Here is a 25,486-nt window from a genome sequence, read left to right on the forward strand (position 1 = left end):
TTTACAATTACAAACAGAGGAGTAGGGTAAAATTTAAACCAGGATGTAGGGAGGGGACAGGCCCACCTCCACAATCCCACCACCTTACTTAAGGCTGTTAGATGAAGAATGTGTCTAAGAAGAATCATCTTTGTTTGAATCATTTCTTTCCCCTCTTCTCAGAAGTTACGGCAGAGCCTCTTTGGAAATACTATCCAAGTCTTCAGCTATGACTGGAAAAAGGCCTATTTCAGGTTCCATGATCCTTTTTCTGACCTGGCCTTCACTTTGGAAGTGGGAAAGGTAATAGTAAGTAAAAATTTTTTTTAAAAATCCTAATCCCATATTCCCTAGCCATGTTTCCTTCCATCTTTATCCATATGAATGTATGTTTTCATTACAATCATTTGTCAAAGCATATTTAATATAATTTAACATTTAGCCTTAAATGATACGAGACTATTTAAAATTACAATTTACTGTCAGGGTTAGAGCAAAGTCTCACACTCCTTCCCTGCTGTCGCACACCCTGCCCTCCCAAATTCAAGGTTTCCTGGCTCTTCTCTCCAAGTTCTAAGTATCCCTGAGGATTTAGAAGGCAGGAGGAGATCCAGGAGCTTCTTTCTGGCTTGTTTAAAATCTCAGTAATTCAGGTCATCAATTACTAGTCACACAGAGATTTCAAAGACCAGCCAACAAGTTCCGTACATCCTACAAATCCAAAAGTTTGCTATGAAGCAGGAGCATAGCGAAGGTAGGGTGGAAGAGGACAGATGTCCCCAGGTGCTGGTCTACTGAAGCTGGTCAGTGAAGATTCCGGCCCAGCCATGGCATCTGACCACAACCCACATATGGAGTACAGTGTCCCTTCACTAAGCTAAGGGGATGCTGTATATACCAGGAGGGACAGGTCAGTAAAGGATAGGTCACATCCATTTCCCAGAGTTCTTCTTTGTCATATTGGCCCCAAGAGGTTCCATTACGGTTGTACAGCCTGCCCCCAGCCTCACACACCTCACTATTTATCTTCCCCGTTTCAGGGAGGTGCCCGAAGCATTCAGATGGCAGTTCAAGGATTCATCATCAAAGACTTGTTGTTTACCAGGAAGGGAAAGGACTGTAACTTTCACAGGTAAGAGGCCTAGAAGCACTTCTCAGACACATTCCTCATGTCACAAGAACTGTTATGTGCCAAACGGTCATTATGGAAAATCCCCTGGGTGACCTCAGGAAGTAGACTTGCCTCACGAGACGAAAACGGCTCTGGTTCTCCCAGACGGACGGGATTTTGTGATTGGGGAGGACTTTCCTGGAGTCACTCTCAATGTTTGGTTGCAGGAATAAGGTTGACAGTTTTAGTGCTCCACTGCAGACCTTCCTGTCAGCTAAAATGATGCCCCTGGTCTCAGGTGGGCTTACTTAAAAATATTTGGTGGGAAGCCCCAAACTGACAATTTCAAGGAGGAACAAAAGGGGTGATTTTTAAAAGCCCCGATAAAGCCCCGATAATTCTCCTATTTAACTAGGCTAACAAAGTACTGTGTTTGGTAGTTGCTTATTCAAGAAAATCGGTTCAGATTACTTTACTTAGAAGTCAAGCCCCTATCATGGGCAAAGCTCTATGCTTGATATTAGAAAAAATATACATAAGTAAAGGTATATATCTGCCCTCAGCAGGGTAAGTTATCACTCAAAACAGGAACTAAATGTATAATTTATTCTAAGGTCATGAATTGCCAGTTTCCTGAAAAGCAGAGCCAGAGATGAGAATTCTTTATGCAAGTGATTTATGAAGGGAAGGCCTTGTTGGAGAGAAAAAAAAAAAAATTTTTTTTTTTACCCCTCTAGCTTCTTTGGCTAGTCTAATAATTAACTTTACATAAGACAGATTAATAGGAGGAAAACAAACACGAGCTTAATAACATGTATACCTCGGGGCGCCCAGGTGGCTCAGTTGGTTAAGTGTCCGACTTCGGCTCAGGTCATGATCTCACAGTTCGTGGCTTAGAGCCCCGCGTTGGGCTCTGTGCTGACAGCTCAGAGCCTGGACCCTCCTTTGGGTTCTGTGTCTCCCTCTCACTCTGCTCCTGCCCCACTCACACTCTCTCTCTCTCTCTCTCTCTCTCTCTCTCTTTTTCTCTCTCTCAAAAATAAACATTAAAAAAATTAAAAAAAAAATAACATGTATACCTCTTGTATACATGGGAGAGACCTAGGAAATCTCTGTAATTCCCCCAAATAGCCAAAGGTATCACGTTAAATACCATCTTTAGCTAAAGACAAAAGAAGATATTGGGGGTGGAGAGTCAGTTACAGGAGGTTACAGGGGAAAGTGCAGTGAACAAGCATAGGGTTGTTTTGCACATTACGTCTGTGCCTTCTCCACTGATAGGAGTTTCTAGAGATTTAGAGCCATCTCCCTCTTCCCATGAGGACATCCCCTTACAAACAGAGATTTCTCCTATAACGTCTTTTACAAAAGGGCAACTTCTATTGAGTTTTCGGACCTTCTCTTGAGTCTGTAATTTTTTTTAAATAACCGGTTTAAAATAGTCCCCATGCCAAAGTGGCATCTTGGGCTGGCAAGATTTGCTCCCCTTCGGGCCTCAGGAGAAACCTGGAAGAGTGAAGGAAAAGGAGAGGGAAGGAGAAGCTGAGGAAGAATGTGGTCTCCAGTGACGCCCAGCCTCAGTCTGATCCCATGAGAGCTCTAAAGCCTCAGTGGCCCCATTTTCAAAGAACAAAGTGGGGGCCTTTGTACTTCCCACTTCAGCTGGACACTGGCTTTGACCTGCTCCATGAAACCTTCCAGAACCTTCTCAGTCCCAAGTTCTGTCTCCTTCTTCTTCACTCTCAGAGCATTTTGTTTTATTCCCATCCACCTCCTCAAATTAGGCTTTTAGCCTATGGAGCACTCCTTGTTTCTCATTTCTGTGTTGTCACAGAGGTAGCGGGATTATAGAAATCATCGCTGAGTCCGTTAATAAACCCCATCACGTGTTTCTCCATCGGGACAACAGTTGTCAGTGTTAAATATTTAGAAAACAAGCAGAGCAAAGGTCTACCGCATAAAGATTGGCTCCCATTCCCTGGGGAATCTTGACAGCCCAGGATCGCTCCAGAGAGTATAATGTTTGAGAACAGGGAGTCAGGAACCAGCCTGCCTGGTGTAAAATCACCACTCTACCACTTTCAAGGTGAACGACTGGGGACCAATTCCTCAACCCCTCTTTCTTTCTTTACCTCTGAATCAGCGTAGTATCTACTTCACAGGGTTGTTGTGAGGATTAGATGAGGGGAAGGGTGTGAAGTGCTTAGAGCAATGCTGGGGACAGTGAGTGTGCCTGCTATACAAGTCAGGATGGGCAACATGAAGCGGGCCTCCACTGCCTCGTGGGACAGACATGATGGGGGAGCACAGACACGGCGAGCACATTAAAGGCAAACAAGGGCATGAGAAAAGGCATGGAGGGGTGATACAGAAAATACGTTCAGGGGACTGGTCCATGCAGTGCAGCAGGTTTGCAGAATGGAAACCTGGGAGATAACACTGGACGGGGCTGCACTTGCAAAGGGCCTGTGTTCCTGGGTTAAAACGTTTGGATCAGTCTCTGCTGGAGTTCGGTGAGAGGACAGCGGTGGGGACTCCAGGGGGGAGGGGGTAACTTACAGGGTGGGACTGGCTAAGATCACCAAGAGAAATAGTACGCTGCTGTGAGGATGCCACTGCCAGTGACAGAGTGTAGACAAGGCCCTCTGCGACCGTCTCACGGGGTGGGTTGATGAAGGAAGCGAAGAGACCCATCTGGTATGCAGCAGGGGACTTAAAAGTGGAGGCACCTCACATTCAGCCAGGTGACTGTCCATGCCAGTGTTTTCAAACCCAACCTCCCATATTGCAGTTTGTGTGCAGTCAGCAAACAGGAGCAAGAGCAGGCCCTCGCCGTGGCACTGGCTGGCATCCTGTGGGCAGCAGGAGCAGCTGAGAAGGCCACCGTCTGTCTTGTCACCGAGCACACTTATGTCACCTCCAATCCTGACTACTCGGGCGATGATTTCACCGAGCGGGTGAGTGCACCCCTGCCCGTCCTGCCAGATAAAGGGCCAATGAAACCTGAGAGTATTCTAGACTCAACATGGAAATGAAGGCGGAGCCCCATCGATGCTCCTAGAAGGGTCAGATGTGGCCAAAGGCATCTTCCAAAGAGGTAAGAACCAAGGGTTGGAAGTGCCTGCTGTGAATTTTTCCTTCCAGAATTCACCAGGATCAAGAATATCCCAGACCCGAAATCATCACAAAATGCATTTCCATATCCACTGTCTTCAACATTGCTGAATTTTACCTATTAAGAAAAAATATGTTTATGGCTTTACTGCTCAAGATATCACACTGGTTTAAAACTAAGGACTGTAAAAGGGAGGCCGGTAGCCATCCACTTTCACCATGTATGTTTCACATGGCCTTGTGTAAGATAATCTGTCAGGTTTCAGCAAAGTGATTTTGCAATGAAACAAAAAGCTCCCTTGAGGAAATAACAGTAAGTTGACATCTTATAGATGTAGCTTTCATCTTCCTTTTCATTTTTATCTTCTATTCTTGATTTATAGCTCCAGCTGTTTGAACTTTTAGAGAAAGAAGCCACTGAGAAATTCATCTATGATCATTTACAATGTGTAAGTGTTTAAGTGTTGAGATAATCCCTTTATGTTGAACCGATCTTACAGGAAATCTTCTTTCTTTTACAAAGTGTATTTCTAATGATGCTTATTAAGAAAACCAGGTCATTTTGAGAGCTAAGAAAGGGCCGAATGAGAGAAAGAAAAGCCCGCCTCTCCCTCCCCACAGCCTAAAAAGAGGCCAGATCACACACAGGCCATTCACAATTGCCTCTTTGTCCTTGGCTAATCAAACCCAGAGAATAATACTATAGAGGGCATATGCCAAGATTTCTTTTGTGGGAAGAGAATATGTCAAAGCAGTCTTGCCTCATCTAATGGATAAAACACAAAAATGCTAGACAACTGAGGCCCTAGTCTAAATTGCCAAAATGACCACTCACATTGGCTCCAAGGAAATGACTTCTCGTCTGAAAAAGGTGGCCCTGTTTTACCTCTTCTATCAGCACCTTCCACACAATGTCATCCTGGCAATAATTCTTCCCAACCTCCCATGTGGGGACAGTGTCGGTGGAATATCTAAGGTGCTTTTTTAAGATGCCTTTGCAGAGAAAGGAATGAAAGCTGATTTCTAAAGAATTAGAACCCTACAGGGTAAAAGAAGAAGACAGTTAGCAGGGTAACCATGAAGCCATACAATGGTGGATTATATAGAAGGGGGAAATGGGGTCCATGAACCTCACCGCTCCATTCCTTCCAAAGGCTATAGAGGTAGAAAACTTGGGCATGAGTTCTCAGCCACACATTGGCGATACATTCTTGGTTAAACTAGTCACCCCAGGACTACCTCCCCCACCATCTCATATGTCTGTGTGGTAGGCAGAGGAAAGCCCCCCCCCCCAACTGCCCCACAAGGATGTCCATACCCTACCTTGTGGAACCTGTGAATTTTATGCTTTATAGCAAAGGGGAATTAAGGTTGCTAACTCAGTTGACTTTTTTTTAATTTTTTTTTTAATTTTTTTTTACCGTTTATTTATTTTTGAGACAGAGACAGAGCATGAACAGGGGAGGGAAAGAGAGAGAGACGGAGACAGAATCAGAAGCAGGCTCCAGGCTCTGAGCTATCAGCCCAGAGCCCGACGCGGGGCTCGAACTCACGGACCGTGAGATCGTGACCCGAGCTGAAGTCGGACGCTTAACCGACTGAGCCACCCAGGCGCCCCTCAATTTTCAAAATTTGTGAGATTTAAGTATAGGTGACCTACGATGTTATATTAATCTCAGGTGCACAACAGAGTGATTCGACAACTCTGGGTGCGTTACAAAATGCTTTAAAATAGGGCGAGTATTCCAGGTTACTCAGATGGGCCCAATGTAGTCACAAGGGTCCTTAAGAGGAAGACAGAAGAGGAAGTCAGAGTGTACGATGTGAGGACAGTGTTGCCTGCCGCTGCTGGCTTTGAAGATGGAAACAGGGGGGACACGACCACTAGAAGCTATAACAGGCAAGGAAACAGAGCCTCTAGCAGGCCTGCTGACTGCTCCACTTGGGCTCAGTAGGAGCCATTTTGGACTTGTGATCTCCAGAACTGTAAGATAATAAATTTGCATTCTTTTTGTGCTTTTTTTTTTTCAACTTTTATGAAGTTTTAATTCCAGTATAGTTAACATGCAGTATTACATTCGTTTCAAAATTTCTATTATTTACGGTACTAAATTTATGGTTATTTTATAATATATATTTATATTTTTAATATAAATGTATAATTAATATAAATTATATATAATATAAATTTACAATAAACCTGTATAATGGATTTTAAAGACCTAGCATGAAATATTAAGTTAGAAGCCTGCCTAGGGACACTGTTGCGGGCAGATATTGAATGGAGTCACACAGATAGAGAGGACCATGTAAGTAATGAGCCTTCCAGCACAAAGAGGCAAACCCTTTCCTTTCTGTCTTCCATCTCCTCAACTCAGACCTGGGGCAATCTGATTCAAAAGGAAGGTCCCCACATCTGCAAGGGATTCCTTAGTGTCGCCGGAGTTGAGAATCAGAGGATCAGAGCTGAAACTCTACACAGGCTTGTTCTATCAAAGGCTAAGAGTCAAGCTGGAATAAGTAACAAAGGCCTTATGCAGAGACCGACTGTACGGTGTGGGTGAGCCTGACGTGAGAGCTGCCCGGGTCAAACAGACCCATACTGACTCTTGCCATAGCCACTCTGAGGAAGCGCTGGCACCGTTTCCTCAGTGACGGGGGCACTTGATGGCAGGTTCCATCAAGGGCACTTGATACTCCTCTCAAGGGCACCCCTGACCAGGGACCGCACATTATGATGTGCTTCACCGAACCTTTACCAAGCCCCACTTACTCTCAAAATGCACCCATTTTGAGGTCCCATTCCTGTGTCCCATCTTAAGACAGAAATCTCAAGACAGAGGTCTGAGGGCTACATGTGGACAGTAGACCTAAGTTTATGGGTTGAATTTCATCCCCCCAAAAGATATGTCCCCATGCCTGTGCATATGATGTTATTTGGAAAAGAGGTCTTTGCAAAGGTAATCAAGTCAAGGAAAAGTCACTCTGGATTAGGGTCGGCCCAATCCAGTGACTGGTACCTTTACAAGAAGAAGGACATTTGGACACAGACACAGTCATGTGGGGAAAACACCATGTGATCATGGAGGCAGAGCTTCCATGATGGGATGTGTCCTACAAGCCAAAGCACTCCAAGGATTGCCAGCAGCCACTAGAAGCTAGAAGATGCAAGAAAGACTCCTTCCCTTCCGCCTTCAGGGAAAGCACAGCCATGCTCCCACACCTTGATTTCAGACATCTGGCCTCCAGAACCGTGACAGAATACATTTCTATTGTTTCAAGCAATTCAAGTCTCTGGTAACTTGTTACAGCAGCCCTGATACACCCATCATATGTGATCTGCAGCATTAGTCCACCCAGTGTTGTATTTTTAAACATTTGACCCAGCCACTCTTCAAAAACAACCAGAAGATTCCACATAAAAACCTGGATTTTTAGCTTTTTCCCAAAAGAATCAGAAAACCTGGCCACACTGGGCCTATATGCTGGCGCGTTCTCAGTTAGCTGACATGGGGGCAGAGATTTCTATTGGACAAGCTGTGATAGGCTGAATGATGCTTCCTACCTGGTAAAAGGACTTTGAAGATGTGATTAAGTCAAAGACCTTGAAATAGGGAGATTATTTTGAATTTTCCTGCGGGGGGGGCGGGGCAATTAATAATAAGAGTCTTGTCAGGAAAAGTGGATGACGGGAGAGAGAAAGTGGTGTGACGAGGGAAGCAGAGAGAGAAGAGGGATCACATGTAGGGTCACAATTTGGGGTCATGAGCCAAGGATAAGGATGGCTTCTAAAAGCTGGAAGAGGAAGTGAAAAGTCTTCCCCACAAAGCCTGTAGAAGAAACATAAGCCTGCCAGCAGTTTGAATCAGACTCATGAAGTGGCATCCGTGTTGGGACCTCAAACCTCCAAAAGTGTAAGACAAAGAATTCATGTTGTCTTATGCCACCAAGTTTGTGGCAATTTGTTATGACAGCAACAGGAAACGAATACACCAGGGTCCCCAACGTGCCTCTGGACCCACCTCTCCTCATTTCTCTGACACTCTGTAGCACACCCATTTGGGTTCCTGTCTGATGCCTGTGGCACTGGAATTTGTTCCTGTCTGAGGGTCCTGCCCCTGCCAGGTCACAGAGAGTGATGGGGACAGATTAATCCATAAAAAGGAAAGCACCTGCATTTTAGCAGAAGCCTTCCCAATACAAGGCCTTTAAAGGAGATGCTTTAACCCTGGGAACCTTGAAAGCCAGCCAAGGAGCTTCTTTTCAGCAGGCAGAATATTCACACAAAGCTAAGACCTGCTACCTGAATGTTCGTTGGGCAATTTGGATTTGATCCTGGAAATCACAGGGCACCTTTGGAAACTCTTGAGCAGAAAAATAGCCTTCCCAAGAAAAGAGAGAGGGGAGAAGTGCCTTAAAGAGGGACAGATAATAATTTTGTTGTGGTTCTAGCATGTTCCAAGAACTAAGGTAGGTACTGTGCATTATTTTCATTTAACTTTTGCAACAAAGCTGCAATTTATCCACAATTGCAGATGCGGTGATTGAAACTCAAACAAGTTAGTAAACTAGGAGTAATGGTAGAACTGGTTTTGAACCTAGATCTGTGTAAGTCCAAAGGTATTTCTAGAAATCAATGAGGAGGGAGAGATGTCCCAACCAAGGAGAGGCTGGGAAGGGGGCCAGCCAAGAGCACACCAAGGGTCTGGGCTGGGATGGATGCTGGAAAAATGGAGAGGAAAGATACACTACATCTTAGCCATGATTTGAAGACAATCATGTGATAGAAGTGGAGGAAAGAAAAATAGGTCGAAAAGGAAGAGAATGACAGCACCAAGGGCAGACCTTGAACAAGGAAGACAAATGCATTCGAGAGTGAAGATGGCCTAGGGAAGCTGTCCTATCAGCTGGAAAAAAAAAAAAAAAATCTTGGGCTATAAATCCTTGAATTCATGCCTGGAGATATACATAGCTGCATTGCTTTTAGGCAAACTTGCTTTTGTTTTGTCCCCCCCCCCAACAGTTCAAAGAGGAAGGAGGCCATGGTGTCATCTTGTTTCTTTACAGCCTGATCTTCTCCAGAACATTTGAAAGGTAAATTCAACAAACATTTGCACAGGTATTTCCTATAGCTCTGTGATCACATACGCAGCGTACTCTTACCTCGCAAAATATTTTCATGCCCTGTTGGAAACCTGAGTAGTTTTTCCCAGTGGCTGCTCTTCTGTTGATTCATCCTTTTCTGTAGTCGGTTTGGCCATATTAATGGGTGGGTGGATGTCGTCAGAAAGGTTTGAATCTGCTTTTCTCGTACAGTGGTGGCTTCCTTCTACTTGTGGTTATAAATATTGACAGATAATACCAAAATTTATTTGTATAACTTTCATAATAAAAGTATTTTATTATTTATATGCACAATAAAATATACCCACAGGTATTTATTTTGTCTCTATGATATGCAAAGCCCCTTTCTTGGCACAATGGGAAATACAAATAAAAAAAGAGATGGCCTGACCTCCTTCAGGGTCCAATCTGGGAAAGATAGGAGTTATACGTAGAGATACTGGGTATGTCACAGGGGTACTTAATGTACCAAATGAGGTGTAAAGATGAGGAGTCTAGAAGATTCCAGAGGAGGAAGGGTCACCAGTTGATAGACTAATCAAGGAAGGCTTCTTAGAAGAAGTAGACTTTCTTTTGGGCTCTGAAAGGAAAATAACCTTTCAGAGAATCACAGAGAGATACAGAGTCTCTAGAAAGGAAGAGTTACAAGCCCTGAAGCAAAAATCTCCTAACACTTGTCTTTTGCATAACATCATCACATTTTTGTGGTCTGTATTATTAGCTGCTTAACAGTTTTCTTTAAATCAACACAAATTTAAGTATTAACTTCTTCCTAAACATTAATATCTTTCAAATCGTGTATTTGTTGTGCTAAAGAAGAATGTATTAAGCACATCCACCACACGGTTTTTAAAAAAAATTTTTTTAATAACATTTATTTATTTTTGAGAGACAGAGAGAGACAAAGATGAGCAGGGGAGGGGCAGAGAGAGAGGGAGACACAGAATCCAGAAGCAGGCTCCAGGCTCTGAGCTGTCAGCACCAATCCCCACGCGGGGCTCGAACTCACGAGTTGCGAGATCATACCTAGGCCCAAGCCAACGCTTAACCAACCGAGCCACCCAGGTGCCCCCACCATATGGTTTTTTAAATGCTCATATCTACACCACCTAAAATCATGCCACACTTAAGACAACACTGCCCTGAATTACATCTGATGCCACCAAGGCACTCACCATGCTGGACCCAAGCTTTTAGTTCTTACTCAGGAAGGGCATGACTCCAGAGGCGCCTGGGTGGCTCGCGTCTGACTCCTGGTTTCAGCTCAGGTCATAATCTGACGACGGTTCATGAGCCTGAGCCCTGCATCAGGCCCTGCGCTGACAGTGTGGATTCTGCTTGGGATTCTCTCTTTCTCCCTCTCTCTCTGCCCTTCCTGCATGCTCTCTTTCTCTTTTTCTCTCAAAATAAACAAACAAACTTAAAATTAAAAAAAAAAAAAATTTTTTTTTTAATAAAAGAAAGGCATGACTTCAGTCCTGTGAACAGGTTCCTTCAAGAACACTTTACAACTCATATACCAGAACTCAGCACCTCTCCCTGAGCGAGAGCAGGAGCCACATCCTGCCTGGACTTTCTATCGCCTGGGGTGGGACCCCAAGCCCCGGTCCCTGGTGAAATAGTAGAGGCAGCCCTTCTGCAGTCAACAAATGGGCTTAACCCCCAAACTAGTATTTTCCACTTGAACAGTCTGTTCAACTCTGTCTGGAGCCAGGACTCTCTGTGCCACTACCCTAAGCCAAGGGTCCCTTGTCACTCAGAGCAAAACAGTTTCTCCACTGAGCCCAGCACCCACACAGGGATCCTAACGTGTGAGATCTGTCACTTCACCCTTCTGCCTCACCACCTATCAGCATCCCCCAACTTCACCCATAGCTTTTCCCGTCACCTCTGCAGCCTGGGTATTAGAAGCTTTTCCGGTGAGAGACGCAAAGGTGCAAGGCACATGGGAGGGACAGTGACTAGGCAAACCTAATGTTGGGAGGTGGAAGAAGGAGAGGCTGTGGGTTCCTGGTGCGGTCACTGTCTCTGACTAAAGGCTGATGGCATCTTGCATCCTGCAGGCTTCAGAAGGACCTAGATGCTTCCAGCACTCATCTGTTACAACCACATGCTGGGGGCTTCCTGTGCAGGCAGGTAGGTTGAGAGGCTTTGTCTTTCTATTATAGAATCTGAATTAGGCTTTTTTTTTTTTTCTTCAATTAAGCATATTCGCTCCCGAAGTGAAGAGTGATTGGATTATCTTTGAAAGACTAAGAAGATGCTAATGTGAGTTTGCTCTCAGAGTCTATGTTCCAATTTCTATTTAACCTCTGAGAGCCCCACATTCCTGACGTTTTACAGACCTGTTAGGAAATATCTTGACAGGACCTACCAGGAATCCCTAATCATGGAAAGAAAAGTACTATAAAAACATCTTCGCTTACTGCTTCTTAAATCACAAGTATGGAAACCAGAGTTTATAAGAAATGTAAAGGGAGGAAGGGCAGTCAGATCTAAGTGGGGCCTGTGGGGAGTTATTGTGTATGGCTCCAGAAACAAAGTCAACAAACTTCTGTTTTAATCCTACCAAATGTTTGCGACATGTTTTTCCTGAATTATATATTAGGTGATTTCCATTCTTTTAAGTAAAACTGGTGACCTTGCAGTGGTTATTAAAAAAAAAAAAAGAAATTAAGGCCTTTTGTCATTGCTACTTAAAATATAAATATTTGTAAAATGTGTCAACTAGGCAGTTTTGAACATGATTTTAACTGGAAGAGCAAGTCCGAATGTCTTCAATGGCTGTCAGAAAGGAAAGTCTCAAGAAATATTGCATGGGGTCCTGACCCGCAGTGACATTGGATATTTGTGGTGGGGTAAGGACACCTCAGAGGATGACAGGCTTTCACAGGTGAGTGTGTTTTGATTCTCAACCACACAGCCAGAGTGTCAATATTTTGACTGTTTTTTAGGGTCATTATTAAGGCAATGAAAATCTGAGCTAACTTTTTCCTTTACTATATTCCTGCACATCTCCCACCCCCCACATATATGTACACCGAGAGACTTTCAGAGTCTAAATGTAAATATCTAAGTCTACTGTACTTGTGTCATATTTTATTTTATACTTTTTTATGCATATAGAGGACAGGTCATACAAGTAATATGCAAATAATTTTTTGAAAAACAATACTTGAAATATAACGAGATAAAGGGAGGGTCCCCTTTATCCCCACCCAGCTTCCGGCTTCCTTCTCAGAAATCGATACTGTCAGCCACTGATGGGTATCTTCCCAATCCTTCATTTATGCAAATGAATGCATATTTTCTACCTATTGCTTAAAGATTTTAAAAAAAAATCACTGGGGAAAAAAGGGGGCCCCCTCCTCAGGAAACTCTTCTCAAGAAGATTTCCAACTCAAAGGATTGACAACCTCTGACAACCAGAAAGTAGAATGTGCTGTTGGAAAACATAACCAGAGAATTAAGTAAGATGTGATTCTGCAAAAATAAACAGGAGAGAGGGTGAGAAAGCAAATATACCCACCCCAAACCACAAATCAAAGATACTCCTGTGATATTTTCACAGAGATCTTCATCCTAAAACCCAGGGAAGGTGAGGCAGGTTCTGTGAAAAGCAACACTTCTCTGGAGTGGCCATGAAATTAGCTAGGATGTAATCCAATATGATGGTGAAAACGTCCCCAACCTCTCCCAATCACCAGCACTGAATGACGGCCCTGCTGCTCAGTACCTGCCTGTCCTTCACTCTCCCAGTTCAGCTCAAAATCCCTTTCGTGTGCACAGGACTCCACGCTTTATAAGATCCTTTTATATCCAGAGCTTTGCTAGTCTTTCCCACTACTGTTGGTTCCAGCCACAATGCCTTATTCATGAAATCCATATGTCTTTACACCTACAAAGTCATGAGTCTGATGTCATCAGAAAAGCAGAGTTTGACCACAGCAGAATTAAGTGCATTTTGCATACAGACATGTTTAAAAGTTTGCTTATTATTCCTTGAGTTTGAAATCTAGGCCTATCATAGAAAAACGAGAAGTGACAGATAAACTAAAAGTAAAAGAAATGAACCCAGTCCCATCACCCAGGGGTCAATCCTTTCAGAAATGCTCCCTTCTCTTTTTCTTTCTTATATAAATATGTTCTATTCTACTCTTCTGAAATCTGCTTTTCTCATTTAACACAAATATCTGTACATACAGTCAGTGAATGTATGTCCTTCATTATATTTAATGGATGCAAAGAGTTCCACCGTATGAGTGTGAAAGGCCGTACTTTGAATATACCCTGGACAGAGACGGGATTTGTTATTGTTACAAAATTCCTAATCACTTGGTCCCAGATAATCTAGAAAGTCCCCTTAGAATTTGATATGTATACTAAATAAGAAAACTAAGCCACAAATAAGGGACTTACAGATTTCGTTTTACATATTTTTCTTCTTTTTCAACCACGCATGGTCACTTAATGTCCGTGATCGAGCACTTTGTACCCATCCTAGCCCGATAATATGCCAAGACTTAGTTTGGAGAAAAATGGAGGGGTACACGGAGGACAAGTTTCAAGGAATGGGGGCACAAACGCCACAATAGTAATTTTACTGCTTTGTCTATTATTACAAAGCTTTTTTCTGCTATGTCACTATATTCTTATGATCAACTACAAGAGTTAAAACAGTGTTTCTCACATTTCAGTCATTTGAGTAGGTAATTCACAGCTTTGCCATATCTCCACACCTGCTCCACACTCTATTACTTGATTAATATATTTATATTTTTTTAAATCAACTCACTTTAAAATTTTAAATGTAACCTTTTCTGCAGCGGTAATACAAGCCACAGACTTGACGTATGATTTTGTTTCTAATACATATTTAAATAAATATTTTAAAAATATTTTTAATGTTTATTTATTTTTGAGAGAGAGAGTGAGCGAGCATGAGGGGGGAGAGGCAGAGAGAGAGGAGGATAGAGGATCCCAAGCAGGCTCTGAACTGACAGCAGGGAGCTGATGCGGGGCTTGAACCCATGAACTGTGAGATCATGACCTAAGCCAGTTGGACGCTTAACCGACTGAGCCACCCAGGCCCCTATATGTTTTGTTTTAATGCTCATCTCTGTGTCACTAACTTTCCTGCCACAGGCCACCAATTGGCACTTTGCCACACTTTGCAAACCTAGCATAAGAGTGAAGGAGTTTCTGTAACACGCTGGAAACAGCTCTGACCAGAAACCCAGGAGACAGGGTTGGAGGCTTTGCCCCGCCATCACACGGGTATCACTTGGACCAGTCACTCAACCCCTCTCTAAGCCTGTTTCCTTATCTTACAGTAGTGTCCCAACACCTGCTCTGCCACCACAGGACTGAGGTGAAGAGCAAACAAAATCATGAATGCCTGTTGGAAAGGCAAAATGACCTACACACGTATAAATCTACAACGAATGACACTATAGTGATAACGAATGACACTATAGTGCTTTATTTGGCCACATTCACTCACCATCTCCTAACTGTGAAGCTCTGTGTCCAGATATGGTGATGAGTCCTACGTGAGCCAGTACCTGTATATACACTGATTACTTTGGGAAGGATATAGGCAATAAATGCTAGAGAACAGCGAGCTCAACACTGGTTGCACATTGAAATCACCTGGGGAGTTTGGGTTTTTTAACTGACTTCATTTTTTTGAGCAATTTTTTTTCTCAACAAAATTAAGCAGAAGGTACAGAAACTTTCCATATACTCCCTGCCCTCACACATGCATAGCCTTCCCCATTATCAACATCCCCCACCAGAATGGCATACTTGTTACAACTGATGAGTCTACACGGACACATCATAATTATCCAAAGTCCATAGCTTACATTACGTTACAATACTGATGTTGTATAATATACGGATTAGGACAAACTTATAATGACATGTGTCCACCATTATAGCATGATACAGAGTAGTTTCATTGCCCTAAAAATCCTCTGTGCTCCAGCCAGTCATCCCTCCCTCCCCCAGCCCCTAACAATAACTGATCTTTTTACTGTGTCTATAGTTCTACCTTTTTTCCAGAATGTCATATGGTTGGAATCACGCAGTATGTAGTCTTTTCAGATTGGCTTCTTTCACTTAATAATATATAAATTTGAAGTTCTTCCATGTCTTTTCATAGGTCAATTGCTCATTTCTTTATGGTGCTGGATAGTATTCCATTGGAATATTATAAATAACATTTAATTGACTAAATAATATTCCATTGATGTGTCACAGTTTATTTATCCATTCACCTACAAAAGACATGTTGATTGCTTCCAAGTTTTGGCAATTATGGGTAAAGCTGCTATAAACATCCATGTGCAGGTTTTTATGTGGACTTAAGTTTTCAACATCTTTAGATAGATATTACGGAGCATAATTGCTGGATACATGATAAGAGTGTTTAGTTAGGGTAGCTCAGTCGGTTAAGTGTCCCAGCTCTTGATTTTGGCTCAGGTCCCATGGTTCATGGGTTCGGGCCCCGTATCAAGCTCTGAGCTGACAGCATGGAGCCTGCTTGGAATTCTCTTTCTCTCTCCCTCACTCTCTCTCTCTCTCTCTCTCTCTCTCTGCCCCTCCCCTGCTCACACTTGTGTGTGCATGCACACACATGCTCTCTCTCGCAAAATAAATAAACTTAAAAAACAACAACAGTGTTTAGCTTTTTCAAGAAACTGCCAAACTGTCTTCCAAAGTAACTAGGCATTCTCATGTTTCCACTAGCAATGAATGGGTTCCTGCTACCCCACATCCTCGCTTGGGGAGCTTTTAACACTACCAATGCTCAGGTCACCCCCCGGAACAGTGTCAGCTTCCTGTGTATTGGAGCTGTGGAGACACACAGGGCCCCACACTCAGAAGGCCTTGCCCTTGGTTTAATGCTTTGCTGTCACCACCCTAAAATTCTTAATAATTTTTTAAATAAGGGTCCCTGTGTTTCCATTTTGCACTGGACCACAATTGACTAGCCAGTCCTAGCCAATGACCTTGTTCTGTTTGGTCTAGAGAGCATCTGAGCTTTGGAATTTTTAAAGCCCACAAGTGATTCTGACGTGCAGCCGGGTTTAGAGGCCTCTGTTCTAGAGCAGGGCTGTGAAGCCTCAGCGTGGACATTTTACACGGATCATTTCTTTGTGGTGGCGGCTGGCCTGTGCATTATGGGCCGTTTAGATGTGTCCCTGGCCTCTACCCACTAGATGCGAGTAGCTCTGCCCTTCAATGTGACAACCAAAAAGATCTCCAGACATTGCCCAATATTCTCTGGGGGAAAAAATTGCCCTGGTTGAGCTGATATTTAAAGGAAGGGGGAAAAAAATAATCTCGTTAGACTTAACTGATTAAATCCATGTGTGTAGAATTGGAAAACTAGTTATTGCAACTAAAATTACAAGAAAGAGTCTTTTCTTTCGATCCGTATCAGAAAGGTTGACAGGTTTCGCCTTCTCTGCAAGGCTTTGGGGACAAGTCTCAGACCTCATCTTAAATTAAAATTAAATAGATGTTTGCTAAATAGCTGCTCAGTTGCTCTGAGAAAAGGGACTATGTCAAAGAGTATGCCACAAAAAGACAGAGGGAGACCAAGAGAAAGAGAGTGTGTGCCTCAAAGGGTCAAGAATTTACAGAGATCCCGCGCTACCATTTTCTCTGGATCCTATTTCTCTCTATACAAGTCAGCTCAGCTGCTAAATCATACTCTAAAGAAAATTACCTGCAGAGCCTAAAATATCCTCCAATAATAAAGTGGATGTTCTCAGGGACCTTAAAGTAAGTCAAAAGGCCAAGGCATAAGGTAAAAAATAAGAGTTTTCCTGCTGAGAAGAGGGCAAAATGTGTCAGACAACATGGGACCACCATCCAAATGCTTGCTCACAAATTGGAAGTAGGACAAAGCATGGGAACTGCGCAGGTTAGCTTTAAAATCTACATAGAAATCAAATCTGCAATGCTTCTATCTTTTCGAAAAGTGACTCATGTGACTTTTCATCCTTCCTTCTTGGACTCAGTGTTCTCTCTCCGGGGAGACTCCTATGATCCTGCCCTCAGTGAAAATTGCCTGCAATTGTACCCTAATGGCTTGAAACCCTGAGGATGTTTATTATGTTGTCTCTGTCATGCACTTGGAGTTTGGTTTCAGAACAAATGTATTAAAGAGCGAATCCTGGCTGGCGGTTAGTTTTCTTACTTGAACCACTGAGATATATGACTATGTTAGACATATACACATATACATGTAAACTTTTTTTTAATCAGAAGGTGCCTTTTTTATTGTGTATATCAGCTCATTATTTGGGGATAAAAGCAATCCATAACTCATCATATTATTAAAATAATTATATATACATACATATGTATATATATAATTCTACATATATTTTCACATCCCTGAAGATGGTAACTAAAGTATACATATGAAGCTCATTTACTCATTGGAATGCTAACAGCCTCTTGTACAGAGCACACACTATGTGCTAGGCTCTTTCTGAGCCACTGCAATGATGCCTTATTTCATTTAATCCTCACTCCTACTCAAAGGTGTGTTAGGTTTAGTCCAGTGTCTGTTGTTTGGCCATTCATTTTAAATACGAGAAAATCTGGGCTGAGAAAGGTGTGGGAACTTGCCCATGGCCACCCGCTAGGCATCAGAGCTGGTGTCCGCACTCTGCCCACTGTGCCATGCTGCCTGTCGTTATCTTTTCTCGTCTTCTGATAGAGTGATAAATACAGAGTGCCAGTTGTTAGAATCATACTCCATCCTAAGTGCTTTTATAATCTATCGTATCTATGTACTTACATATAGATGTAGACTTATTTGTATGACATCACCTGTAATATCTATTATAGGTACACAGATGTTAGACTCTAACATTTAGATGGTGGCAAAAGCACAGCTAGGGTTTAGAAGGCAGGACTCAACAAGCTAGAGCTTCTTACGTAGACTTCTGTGGTAAAGCACTTGTTTAGGTTGATCATGGACTACCTGTACTTGGGGCACAGTCTGAAAAGTAGCTGCTCCCCTTCACCTGCCGGTTTGGCAGGCCAGGTCCGTCAAATGTGTGTCCAGAAGGACAAGCTCAGTGGGACTCAGAGTCGTGCTAACCAGAGGACCCACATGACTGTGGTGTATCCAGAAGTCTGATAGTTCAGAGTCCTCTGCCCTAGAACTGAACAAAAGTCTGCTCAAGAAAGAACCAGATATGTGCTCGCTTCGGCAGCACGTATACTAAAAAAAGAAAGAACTAGATGTGGTTCTAGAACAGTGCTCTCCGGCTCACTGCATTGAGAGCCACTCGCCTTCCTTTCTTCTCTGAGTAGGGTAACCCCTCCACGGAGGATTCATGAATGTGCCCACTGGGTACATAAACACTTTATGGGTATTTAGGGGCTCCTGCCTAGGCTGCGTGCTTCATATCAGCGGATTATATGTATCCACTGATAATAAAAATCTGTAAGAAAGGTTTCTGAGTTCAAAAGAAAACCAGCATGCCAACAGATTCTGTTGTCCTGGTGAAACCCATCCTGTAAATGCTGTGTCTGTCTTCCTAAAGTAAATCTCTCCTTACTCTGGGATAAAATTGCAGAGGCTGCAAAAACACATGTCTTTCAGTCCCAATGTCACAACCCAGTGGGTGAGATTTTAAAAAAAAAAAAAATGGAGTTCTCATTAGATGACACGGCAAGCCCCCCCAGAGCCCACCAGACTGACAGTTCTTACCGAACGCAGCCAGCTACCTACAAGATGAGGCACTATTTCGAAGCCTCCCGTCACTTTTCTATTTGAAGGTACAGGTTGGAGTGTGAGGTTCCAATACCTAAGTGAGAACATAAAGCAGTTTGAGTCTAACACCATCTGGAAAGCCTTAGGAGGTTCGCATTATCTTCGCACCTGCCACGGAGAAGAAAAAACCAACTCTGATTTTTAGAAGGGACTGAAGCCATTTAGGTCTTGCTGGAATTATTCCCCTGGTAGCCGTGGCACAGGGTACCACGGTCCCCGCCGTAGCCTCTGTCCTCTCGAAATTCCCTTTAAAGGGACTGGTAGGAAGAAATCCAACCACAGAAGTACCACGTGAAGCTCCACCCACCACGTGAAGCTCCACCCACGGCGCTCTATCGCTAAGGTGCTGACCATGCGAACACGACGACCTACCTGCGAACACGACGACCTACCTGCAAACTCGCTGAAGGAAGTTACATCAACTTTGTGTTCCAGGTGCAGAGACGAGAGCCAGACCACTCGTGCACGCGAATCTCCACTAGGAATCAGGGCAGAAAGCACAAATTTCCAACACCTTCCTCCCGTTCCAATTACCAGACTGGACCCTTGGGACTCTCAATATCAAGCTCATTATGCAAAAGCACATTGTAAGCACCATTGTTCTAGAAGGCATTAAAAAAAAAAAAAAAAAAGAATTACACGGACTCAATCCTTGCCCTGTAGTGTTTAGAATTTGTCCATCCCTCGTCCTGTCTTTGTAATTTTACACTGGCTTAAATGATACATGTTAGGAAAGGCTTCATTGCTGGATGTAATGCTAAACCTCTTGGGCTTATTATACAATGAGTGAACTTAAGGAGAAAGGTATTTTATTTATAGCACTACTGTATCACAAGTTAATTTCCTTTTTACCATAGCAACATGAGGCAACATGCACAAATTCTGCATTTGGGGAATCTCACCAATAAAACATATTTAGAATGCTGCTTTTGGGGCTGGGGGTAGCTGATAAACTGTCTACCCAAAAGCAATACAAATTCTTAACTGAACGTTCCAGTCAAACACATAATGTGGTATGCTAAGAAAAGAAGGGGATGGGGCATCTGGGTGGCTCAATGGGTTGAGCCTCTGACTTCGGCTCAGGTAATGATCTCACGGTTGGTGGGTTCAAGCCTCCCGTGGGGCTCTGTGCTGAGAGCTCGGAGCCTGGAGCCTGCTGCGGATTCTGTGTCTCCCTCTCTCTCTCTTCCCCTCTTCAGCTCATGTTCTGTCTCTCTTTCTCTCAAAAATAAATAAACTTTAAAAAAAGAAAAGAAGGGGATATATACTTGGCTGGATTCAAATAGGAGGTGCTTGGCTTTGTTTTTGCAGGAATCACTTTTTTTTTTTTTTTAGTTTATTTATTCATTTTGAGGGGGGTGGCAGAGAGAGAGGGAGGAAGAGAATCCCAAGAAGGCTCTGCACTGTCAGCCCAGAGCCCAGTGCGGGGCTCAAACTCACAAACTGTGAGATCGTGACCTGAGCTGAGATGAAGAGTTGGACCCTTCTGACTGAGCCACCTAACGCGCCCCTACAGAATTCACTTTAAACCAGGTGTGTTCTCAGCCGTAATCTTAAGGCTTGCCTCTTAGAGTTAATACCTACACTGCCTTGACAGTCGTGCATGACATTTTCCTTTTCACCGGCATCTCTCAAGGCAAGTAAGGAAGGCTCTGCTTGCTCAGTGTGGAGTCTCTGTATGGGTACTTTGGGAGCTGGAGACTGTTGTATTTATAACTACTTCATTTTCCTCCTCCTCTAATAAAATCTTGAGGAGCTGTGAGTTCAGAAAACTGTTGCATTGTTGCATAAAGTAATAATAGTGTGCTGTCAGCACATTGCTGAGTGTCACCTGAGTGCCAGTTGATTTTTGCCTACGTTACAAAAACTCCAATGTCATACATGTCTATATTCTATTGCCTCCACCTAGACACAATTTACAGGAACTTTCATTGGGGCAAGACCACCCAAAATACCATTCTTTTGACTTTCAAAATAAGTGACATTTTATTCCAAATAGCCCTCAATTTCCCAATTAGTTTATCCAAGTTTTCCAACCTTCATACTTCCATGTCCTGTAGATCATATTTTGATTCCATATAAACTGAGTACCTAAGGTACCATGGCAAAAAGGTCTAAGAAAGAAAGTGCTTATTTTATAACTAATGAATGGTTGCAATGTTATTTGCAACTTGTGGGTGGAATCTTGGAACGTAAACGCATTCGGCTGCTTCAAGGGCATATCCTCTGTGTTTTATTTCCAATGTAGCCAGTGGGCGACTTGCCCGTTAGATATGTGAGATGCTCATATTACACTCAGCCCAGAGGGGCTAATTCTAATGAGACTAGATAAGCAAATCCTGCACCTACAATGATCATGTCCAAATTGGGATGCTAGGCTTGCAACCCTTTTTTAAATTATTAACTAAAACTGAACTCTTGTCTTTCAAACACAGTAATATAATTTTTCTATGGTAGCTAAAAGTGAAAACCTTAAAGACAAAAGCATCTCTGATTCACCCACTCACCCACAACTGAAGAATTTAAACTAAAGCAAAACGAAGAGATTTGAATAGAACTATTGAGAAATCAAAATGTCAAGTTATTAGCCTTTAATACTTGGGTTTATGAAACGTGACAATTTTTCAAAGCTGGATTTTCCATAAAACAGAATCTGTTCCTGAACACACAGTACAACTCTAAGGACTGAGAAGAAAAGAAACAGAATCAGATCCTTCCATTATGGGAAGTCACACCAAGGCTGAAGGTCCATAGCTTTCCTTGGCATCACATGAAAATGATGGTTTTTTTCTATGTAGCTCAGGCTTATTTCTCTAAGTAGAAAAAAAAATAGTTTTTAACGTTAATGAATTTTAATGGCAATCTTTAAAAAATGTGTGCTTTCCTGCCTCTTTAAACAAACTGGCAGATACCATAAATAGAAATGCACTATAATATCACTCAGGGGCTATGCCTGTCAGAGTAGTACTTTTGTCCATCTAATTCACGAGTTGCTAAATTGACAGTTGCCTGGAAAAACTAGATAAACTAGTTAAAAGAGTAAATTTAATATTATTGTGATGCTAAACTAGTATATTCAGCTCTAAGTATATCTTCACATTTGATCTCCATGTTAACATGTAGATATGTGTATATATGCACGAGTGTGTGTGTGTGTGTGTGTGTGTGTGTGTGTGTGTGTATTCCCTTCATTTCCCTGGAGCTATTTCCTACATTCAAAATAGTCTATATTTTTGTATTCTAAATATTTTCTTTTTCCTATATTCTAAATGGTTTCCAAAAGTCTGAACACCTGCTGAATGAAATACTGTCCTATCTGGGGGATAGGAGTAAATACACCAGTCAATGACAAAGACAGGTTGAAGTCCTCTTATTCCACCCGTACACTTATAATTCAGTTTATTTATTCTCTACTTAACTTCAAAACCAAACTGAGGCGGTTCTATGTTCTCCATGAGGCCACCCAATAACAGCGTGACCACCCTACCACACCATTCATACAGGCACATTCGTTCGTAAGGAAGCCTTCACTTCAAACCTTATTGCACGCAGAGTGCCCTGCGCGGACCAGCTCAACAAGACGCCTCGGAGCTGTGTTTTGATCATGATGATGCATCAGTATCTGCCGCGATGTGACTAAATCTCTGTCCTCATCTGCATTCCCCTCTTCCCTTCCAGGTGGGCAGCAGGCTGAAGACTCCCAAATTACCTATTTGGCTATGCAACATTAATGGAAATCCCAGTGTCCTTTTTAGCACAAACAGGCAGCTCTTATCAGACTGGAAAGTGGAGCGTCGCTTTGATCTGTACTTTTACGGAGGCCAGCCCCCACAGAAGAAGCCTGTGCAGCTTACAGTAGGTGAGCATTTCAGACTCCAAGTGCCGAGTGCTTTAATGCGCTCAAAAAGATGCAGCAGCCGGTGTTTCCCAGCTGTGCAGATATTCACACTGGCTTTGCAGGAAAAGGTTTAGGCTTGATTTCTGACATGAAACCTATGCATGAGTCCCACAGTCCTAAACCCAAGCTTTGCAACCTGGGAATTCTGAAGCTGCTTTAAATAGGAGCAGGGGGGTTTACACATAGCACAGAGGAACAAATGAGTTTTAGGTAAGAGAAAAAACAAAAGGGGAAGAACCGAATTTCCAAAAGGCCCTCTCTAGGAACTTTTATCTGTGAGCATAAGGCATTTAATGCCTGAGGAAAGAAATGGAAAACCAGAGGGATTGGGGCAGAAGGTGTGTTCCATTTGGTCGATTCTATCCTACAACTGATCGGATGATCATCCAGTGACAGAAGTAAGCAAACTGAGAGTGCATTTCTGTTGCAGTTAGTTCAGAAAGCATTTCTGAGGCTCTATTAAGTGCCAGGCAGTGTGGACAGACACTAGGAGAGCAACAGTCACTAAGGCGCAGTCCCGGCAAAACTCGAGGTTCCACGCCGAATGGAAGAAGCAGACAACCACACAGGTTATTTCATTTCATTTACAACCATATTCTTTTAAACTCAAAAAGAGGGGGCGCCTGGGTGGCTCAGTTGGTTAAGCATCCGATTTCGGCTCAGGTCATGATCTCACGGTTCGTGAGTTTGAGCCCCGAGTTGGGCTCTGTGCTGACAGCTCAGAGCCTGGAGCCTGTTTCGGATTCTGTTTCTCCCTCTCTCTCTCTCTCTCTCTCTCTCTCTCTCTCTCTCTCTGCACCTCCCCCACTCGCACTCTCTCTCTCTCTCAAAAATAAGCATTAAAAATTTTTTTTAACTCCTAAGGAAAAAGACTAAACCTAAGATGTCTTTAAGCATTGGCCCTTTGGACAAGGTAATAATCATGATGAGACTTGGAGTCTGTACTGGGCACCTTGGTTTTACTGGTGGAGGCTTGTTGGTTTGATGTTGGACTCGGCATTTAGCATCCCAGATTTGGCGTTAAGCAACTTTTCAGTAAAATGAAATCTGGAAAATATCTTAGTGACTGTTTTATCTGTGCAGCTCCTAATTCTTTAATTATGAGAAATATATACTAGCCCACTTAATTTGGGGAGATATTGACAATTGAGGTGATCTCAGCTCAGGTCTTGATCTCAGGTATGTAAATTCAAGCCCCACGTTGGGCTCCACACTGGTATGGAGCCTACTAAAAAAAAAAAAAAGTTTATTAAAAAAAATATATATGTTTATTTATTTTTGAGAGACGGAGAGAGGGGAGGGGCAGGCAGAGAGGGAGAGAGAGAATCCCAAGCAGGCTCCACACTGTTAGTGCAAAGCCTGACATGGACTTAAACTCATGAACTATGAGATCATGACCTGAGCCAAAATCAAGAGTCAGACGTTTAAATGACTGAGCCACCCAGGTACACCCCCGCAAAAAATATTTTTTAAATATATATTTACATTTAAAAATATGTTTTTAAATATATATTTACATTCAAAAACATGTTTTTAAATATATATTTACATTCAAAAGCATGTTTTTAAATATATATTTACATTTAAAAACATATTTTTAAATATATACTTACATTTAAAAATATATTTTTTAAATATATATTTACATTTAAAAATATATGTTTTTAAATATATATTTACATTTAAAAATATGTTTTTAAATATATTTTTACATTTAAAAATATCTTTTTAAATAATATTTACATTTAAAAACATTTTTAATATATATTTACATTTAAAAATATATATATTTAAAAATATATACAGTAAAACCTTGGTTTGTGAGCATAATTCATTCTGGAAACATGCTTATAATCCAAACCACTTGTATATTAAACAGAATTTCAGAAACCATTGGCTCAGTGGTGACCATATGACATTCGCCATCACATACTACTCATCTTGCAAGACATCACTCATTTATCAAGTTAAAACTTATTAGAAATGTTGCTCATCTTGTGCAACACAAGCAGAACAAGTTACTCCCAATCCAAGGTTTTGCTGTATATGATTGGGTCTACTTTACTCTCTTCCTTGAGGAAAGCATCATTTTTGTATCAACTCACATGCATTGCAAGCATTCTCTTCTGGGCACTGTATTAGAAGCTTTACAGGTAATCCCATTATGTTCTCCCAAATATCATAGGAGGTAGATACTAGAATATCTATTTTCACATAGAAGAAACTGAGGTAGCCAAGAAATACTCAGTGAATAAATGAAGCTGAGAGATGTTAAGTACCTTCTCAAATGTCATATGCGACAAAGCTTGCCCTTGAGCCCAGTTCTTGACTACCCCACTAGACTACCTCACCCTTCACCCAAAAATGTAAACGTATTCTTAGAAGCACTGGGAAGTGAGGAGCTCTCCTCTTCCTGGTTTTCCGGACAACATGCTGTGATCTACACCTGGCTCTA

At 42.3% G+C, this 25,486-nt stretch overlaps 1 protein-coding gene across 1 annotated transcript in view; it reads left to right on the forward strand.

Annotated features, from left to right (window-relative positions):
- Positions 1-25,486, forward strand: part of MINDY4B (MINDY family member 4B) — a 37,239-nt gene that overhangs the window by 10,676 nt on the left and 1,077 nt on the right. The window contains exons 4-11 of the mRNA XM_049628689.1: positions 163-282; positions 1,020-1,111; positions 3,882-4,047; positions 4,588-4,653; positions 9,228-9,298; positions 11,392-11,464; positions 12,060-12,221; positions 22,812-22,992. Of these exons, the coding sequence (XP_049484646.1) occupies positions 163-282; positions 1,020-1,111; positions 3,882-4,047; positions 4,588-4,653; positions 9,228-9,298; positions 11,392-11,464; positions 12,060-12,221; positions 22,812-22,992 (931 nt within the window). The remainder of the gene's footprint in view (positions 1-162; positions 283-1,019; positions 1,112-3,881; positions 4,048-4,587; positions 4,654-9,227; positions 9,299-11,391; positions 11,465-12,059; positions 12,222-22,811; positions 22,993-25,486) is intronic.

This window comes from Panthera uncia, chromosome C2, assembly GCF_023721935.1.
Source record: "Panthera uncia isolate 11264 chromosome C2, Puncia_PCG_1.0, whole genome shotgun sequence".
NCBI lineage: Eukaryota > Metazoa > Chordata > Mammalia > Carnivora > Felidae > Panthera > Panthera uncia.